Source organism: Octopus bimaculoides, chromosome 26 (genome assembly GCF_046866305.1).
Source record: "Octopus bimaculoides isolate indiv1 chromosome 26, ASM4686630v1, whole genome shotgun sequence".
In the NCBI taxonomy this organism is placed as follows: domain Eukaryota; kingdom Metazoa; phylum Mollusca; class Cephalopoda; order Octopoda; family Octopodidae; genus Octopus; species Octopus bimaculoides.
Genome location: NC_142953.1, coordinates 20,950,804 through 20,957,965, shown reverse-complemented (window position 1 = coordinate 20,957,965; position 7,162 = coordinate 20,950,804). Strand labels below are relative to the sequence as shown.

At 35.8% G+C, this 7,162-nt stretch overlaps 1 protein-coding gene across 8 annotated transcripts in view; it reads right to left on the bottom strand.

Annotated features, from left to right (window-relative positions):
* LOC106868957 (anoctamin-7) overlaps positions 1–7,162 on the bottom strand; it is a 313,520-nt gene that overhangs the window by 764 nt on the left and 305,594 nt on the right. For all 8 annotated transcript variants that reach the window (XR_016238494.1, XR_016238495.1, XM_089342450.1 and 5 more), the window contains one exon: positions 1–3,485. This exon is cut by the window's left edge and continues 764 nt beyond it. Coding sequence is in view for 6 of the 8 variants with exons in the window: in XM_089342450.1 (XP_089198576.1) it covers positions 3,411–3,485 (75 nt within the window). In the remaining 2 variants the exon portion in view is untranslated. The remainder of the gene's footprint in view (positions 3,486–7,162) is intronic.

Sequence of the window (7,162 nt, the reverse complement as noted above, 5' to 3'; positions counted from 1 at the left end):
CAAATATGCTTGTGACGCATATGCCTTGTATACTCTTATCAGATGGATAGTCATGATGGGTATATTAGATTTTGCATATTTGTACTCCAGCGTTGTTTTGATGGCATGTGCTGCTCTCTCACTCAATAATAATAATAATAATGATAATAATAATCCTTTCTACTGCTGGCACAAGGCCTCAAATTTGGCAGGAGGGGACAAGTCAATTACATCAACCCTCAGTGTTTCACTGGTACTTAATTTATCGACCCTGAAAGAATGAAAGGCCTCAGCAGAATTTGAACTCAGAACGTAAAAACAGATGAAATACCGCTAAGCATTTTGCCCAGTGTGCTAACGACTCTGCCAGGGCACCACCTTAAAAATAATGATGATAATAATAATAATAATAATAATAATAATAATAATAATAATAATGGACATATACAATCCTCTTAAGTATGAAATAGCTCAGCTAGGGAAATTAAAGAAAGTGAAGATAGTGCCAAATATTGTTGGGTCCTTGGGGACAGTATCAGAAGGCATCAAGGGGGGTATAAAGGAAATCGGAACAGGGTGCCCAGTAGAACTGTTACAAAAGGTTTGCCTTGTTGGCATGACCAGAATAATCAGGAAAGTATTCGATAGCTGAAGAGAACGGATAACATGGTACCATAGGTTGCAGGTAGTAAGCCTGCCATGCATGTAAGACTCCAGGAGTTCCAACAAAATGTGAGTTAAAAAGAATAATAATAATAGTGATGATAACAATAATGGTTTCAAAGTTTGCCACAAGGGCAGAAGTTTTGGCGGAAGAGGTTAAGTTGATTACAACAACCCCAGTACGCAACTGGTACTTAATTTATCATCCCCGAAAGGACAAAAGGCAAAGTCGACTTTGGTGGAATTTGAACTCAGAACATAGTGGCAGATGAAATACAAAAAGCATTTCGCCTGACGTGCTAATGATTCTGCCAGCTCACCACAATAATAATAATAATAATAATAATAATAATAATAATAATAATAATCCTTTCTACTATAGGCGCAAGGCCTGAAATTTTTGGGGAGGGAGTCAATCAATTAGATCGACCGCAGTACTCAACTGGTACTTAATTTATCAACCCCAAAAGGATGAAAGGCAAAGTCAACCTCAGTGGAATTTGAACTCAGAACGTAGCGACAGGCGAAATACCGTTAAGCATTTCATCCAGTGTGCTAAGGAATCTACCAGCTTGCTGCCTTAATAATAATAATAATAATAATAATAATAATAATAATGATGAGGATGATGATGATGATGATGATAATAATAATGATAATAATAACTCAATATTAACAACAACAACTAAATCATGTTTTTCTCAAGTTTGATTTGAAATGAAATAAAAATAAAATGAAAGATAATTCACAGACAACAACAACACCAACAACAAAAAAGTAAAAATGAAGTTACTCCAGTGTGAGTGTGTGTGTGTGTGTGCATGTATGTGTGTGTGTGCGCATGTGTGTGTGTGTGTGTGTGCATGTATGTGTGTGTGCGCATGTGTGTGTGTGTGTGTGCATGTGTGTATGTTTCTGCATGCATGTGTTTTGAGTGTATATGTATAAATGTGTGTGTGTGTGTGTGTGTGTGTGTGTGCATGTGCGTGTATTCATGAAGGATGCTGTGGTTCTGCTGTGCTGGAGTGAATAGCTGCTGCAAGGACTGTATAAGAATTTCTGCCATTTGGAATATGGCAAAGAATGGTCAAAGTTGGAATCGGAAAACAAATTTGAAAATAACATATGTATGTGTGTGTGTGCGTACATGTGTCCATGTGTGTGTATGTGTGAGAGAGTATGAGAGAGTGAGTGAGTGAGCATAGGAGGGATGGATGGAGGGAAGTGTGCACGAGAGGGCCCAGAGGTGTGCACACACACGTGCACACACACGTGCACACACACACACACATACACAGATGCACAGACCAGCTGATGTGGGTTGGAAGGTTGGAAAGAAGAAGAAGAAGAAAGAAAGAAAGAAAGAAAGAAAGAATAATGTTTATATAAATAAATAATTTCAAAGTGAAATGTTAAATGTTTATAATAATAATAATAATAATAATCCTTTGTACTGAAGGCACAAGGCCTGAAATTTGGGGGGGGGGGAGGAGATAGCCGAATACATTCACTCCAGTATATAACTGGTAAACTGGTACTTATTTAATCAACCCCAAAAGGATGAAAGGCAAAGTCGACCTTGGTGGAATTTGAACACAGAATGTAATGATAGGCGAAATATCGATAAGCATTTTGCCTGGTGTTCTGACGATTCTGCCAGCTCGCTGCCTTAATAATAATAATAATAATAATAATAATAATAATAATAATCATAAAAAAATAATACCGCCCAACCTAAAGAAACATCTGGAATCTAGATGTATTGCAAATGTCAGCATTACTTGGAATTGCACGCATATTACATAAAGTACTGTCTGTCTGAGGTCCTTCTTGTGACTTGACAAAGAGTACAAACCCCCGGTAGGCACAATATCTTCAATCAACAACTTCATGATATTGTATACTGTGCAATGTATTAAATAATAATAATGATAATAATAATAATAATAATAATAATAATAATAATAATAATAATAATAATAATAATAATAATAATAATAATAATAATAATAATAATAATAATGAGAGGAATTCTTTGTGGTTGGAATAATTCACTCCTGGAAACATAGGTGTTTTGTTCATCATCCTTAACCAAACCTTATTCAGGGACCTTTTGAGCAGAAGGGGCTACTCAACTTGAAGGAAATTCTAACTGGGCACCCACCTGCAAGGTCATGTGCCGTTTATCTTGCTATGAGATCACCATGTTGTGCACATGTGGTTACGATGCATGTGCCTGGTGTACCCTTATCAGACGGGTAGTCATGTACTGGGTTTCATATATTTGCACCCCAGTGTCACTTTGGTGGTATATATTGCTCTCTCATTCAATAACAACAACAACAACAACAACAATAATAATAATAATAATAATAATAATAATAATGATAAAGAATGATATAATAAATGGAAAATTTGAGCAAGAAACAAGTGTTATATACATACTTAGAACCATACATACATACATACATACAGACATACAGACAGACATATATATATATTAATTATTTTCGTTACTTTTGAAGAAATTCACATGGTTTACAGCAATAAAAATATATTATTATAATATTATGAATTTATTTCTATTCATATTAAAAATCAATATTTATATTCAAGAAATGTATTTCCCATGTTCTGTGGAGAAAATGACCATAATTGAAGAATTAGAGACAACACCATAAATTCCAGTCTTTGATTGTGTGTGTGTGTGTGTGTGTATCTTGGTGTATTAAAATAAAGATATTTGTAGCAAAAGTATGTAGTGGCAGTTACAAAGCTTTGTTTGTGGACGCGGCTCCTGTTGGTGTTTGTTCCATGCCATCTTCTTCATCTCTGTTTGTAAACTGATAATAGAAACAAATACGATTATATAAACAAATGCCTTTATCTCTCACTCCTTCTCTCTCTCTCCCTATATATATATCTATATCTATATATATATCTATATCTATATATATATATAGATATATATATAAAACAAATAATAGATGAGTATATGCATATATACGTACAAGTGTGTGCATACCTACATCTACCTGTATATATAGATGCATATCTGGGTACAGGACGTTGCAAACAAAATGTAGACAAAAAAAATAATAATAACCAGAGTACAGAAAACACACAGGCCACATAGAGAACCTTTTCTTTCATCAGCTGCCACCATTCTAACACAGGCGAATTTATGGAAAGAAGTCCAATAAAACTCTTCGATTTAGTTAAAAATGGAGAAGACAAGTTGTTAAAATAGATATTACTCTTACTCTTTTACTCTTTTACTTGTTTCAGTCATTTGACTGCGGCCATGCTGGAGCACTGCCTTTAGTCGAGAAAATCAACCCCAGGACTTATTCTTTGTAAGCCTAGTACATATTCTATTGGTCTCTTTTTGCCGAACCGCTAAGTTACGGGGATGTAAACACACCAGCATCGGTTGTCAAGTGATGGTGGGGGGACAAACACAGACACACAAACACACATACATATATATATATATATATATATATATATATATATATATATATATATATACATATATACGACAGGCTTCTTTCAGTTTCCGTCTACCAAATCCACTCACAAGACTTTGGTCGGTCCGAGGCTATAGTAGAAGACACTTGCCCAAGGTGCCACGCAGTGGGACTGAACCCAGAACCATGTGGTTGGTAAGCAAGCTACTTACCACACAGCCACTCCTGCGCCTATATAATTAATTAATTTAATTAATTTCATCTAATTCAATTCAATCATGAATTTTTATATCTCTGTACAAAACAATCATCTGCATGAATTAAAATTAAAATTCCCTTATATATTTTAACAACTTGTCTTCTCCGTTTAAAACTAAATTGTTGAGTTTTGTGGGACCTCTTTCCATAAATTCACTGCACATCATATACAAGTATTACTTTCATATCTTCACAAATTTACACTTGTAAACTACCAGCAAAATATGAAGAATTAACATTAGAAATCTCTTTTGGAAACCTGCAAATTAAAGGACAAATATACATTCAACCTTTTTACACCTATATATATACATATATACATATATATATATATATATATATATATATATAAAGCGACGAAAATATTTTGGCAAATTAAATTTAAATGTTGAAGTGAATCTAACAGTTTCTGTGTGTTTTAAAATGGCTGCAATTGTTTTTGTTTCAGCACACGATCTCAGATCAGGTCACTTGCTATGCAAGTACATCTCCGTAATATATATATAATAATATAGGGTAAAATTAATTAATTAATAATTAATAATTTTACCAAGTAGTCAGTACATTAAAAAAACCTTTTAGGTGAATTATACAAAATATTCCATAATTATATACATAATTATAATCAGGGATCAACTAAGTGCTTCACCACGTATTGAATTAGAAATAGACGCAAGTGTTTTTTCAACTGCCATAAAAATCTCCGAGACAATAACACACCTTTTTATGTAGGTAAAAGAGAAATGATAAATTTACACGACTTTGGTTAATCACAGATGCTTTTTGAATTTAAAGTAAATTATATTTTACCTATTATTCTCCTCAGTGTGATACTCCGAGTTATAAATTTGTGAGGGTTAGGATTAAATATGTACGCAATCAAACATCATCATATAATTAATATTCAACCACACTCCCAAAAATATACAGCTGAATATATATATATATACATATATATATATATATATATATATATATATATATGTCAATGTGAATACCCGTCAGAGTGTAAGTATCTTGAGAGAAAAGCTGAACATTAGAAGCATCAGTTGTGGCGTGCAAGAGAGACGATTGCGCTGGTATGGACATGTGGTGAGAATGGAGGAGGATAGCTGCGTGAAAAAGTGCCACACCCTAACAGTTGAGGGAACCCGTGGAAGAGGTAGGCCCAGGAAGACCTGGGCTGAGGTGGTGAGGCAAGACCTTCGTACATTGGGCCTCACCGAGGCGATGACTACGGACCGAGACCTTTGGAAATGGGCTGTGCGTGAGAAGACCCGGCAAGCCAAGTAAGATCGTTGCCAGTGCCCCTGGACTGGTTCTTGTGCGGGTGGCACATGAGATGCACCATTTTGAGCGTGGCCGTTGCCAGTACCGCCTGACTGGCTCCTGTAGGATTTTCGAGCGAGATCGTTGCCAGTGCCCCTGGACTGGCTTGTGCGGGTGGCACATAAAAGACACCATTTCGAGCGTGGCCGTTTTCGTGCAGGTGACACGTAAAAGCACCCACTACACTCTCTGAGTGGTTGGCGTTAGGAAGGGCATCCAGCTGTAGAAACTCTGCCAAATCAGACTGGAGCCTGGTGTTGCCATCCGGTTTCACCAGTCCTCAGTCAAATCGTCCAACCCATGCTAGCATGGAAAGCGGACGTTAAACGATGATGATGATGATGATGATGATATATATATATCAAATTGAGAATGTATGTGTGTGTGTGTGTGAATCCCTAAAACTCCAGAACTACACAACCAATTTCATTCAAATTTTACACATGCCTTACTTAGGGTCCCGGTTGTGTTTTAGTCAAAAAAAAAATTTTAACTTCTTGCATACTTCCAGCCCACAGCAACATCATATCTCCTTCACTATTTAAGTATTACGTGTCAAAAGTGAAACAAAAACACTCATGTCATTCGAACCAGAATCTCAAAAACATTGTTATTATTAAATTTATGCATTTCTAATCAATTTGGAGATATTTGCTATCGAGTTGCAGATTTTTAACAATGCATTTGGTGATTATTTGCTTTATTTCTTGGGCAAAATTTACAACTTAGAATAAAAGAATAAAATTATTATTTCATTCAAAAATTGATGAGCTTTGTTTTTAGTGATGACTTGAAATGGTAAATATTTTTTCTAACTGTATTTGCTTGAGAAAACATACTTTTCTTTATATTAAGCAATTTATTATAATTACTTTTACGATGTGCCTAAATAAAAACCATCATTAAAGATCAGCATTTCTCAACCTTTTTCGCGATTTGGCTTCCCTTGGATATTGAAAAAATTTATTTCGGCTCCCCTGTGTTGATGAAAAATTTAATCCAGCTTCCCATGTATCTGAGATAGACCGGCCGGCCCATGATAAATCTAACAAAAGTGGGGACCCACAGAATTACCTGCTCACAAACTGCATCTGAAAGTTGGCGTGCCAATCATGCTGCTAAGGAATTTAGATGCTCCAATAATGTGCAATGGTACGCAAATGATTATCAAAAAACTGTGCTCCCGAGTTCTGTAGGCAACAACCTTGAATGAACTGGCCGCTGGCTAAGACATACTTATAACTCCCATGTCCCTCACCCACTCCGATACGACCTACAAGTTTAAACAGATGCAATTTCCCATCAAACTCTGCTTTCCCATGACAATCAACAAGGCGCAGGGACAATCAGTGCAAGCGGTTGGTTTGCATCTGACAGAGCAAGTATTCTCACACGCACAACTGTACATTGGCTGTCCCTATGGTCTTTCTATTTGTGCACCCGAGGGAAGGACGAAGAATGTT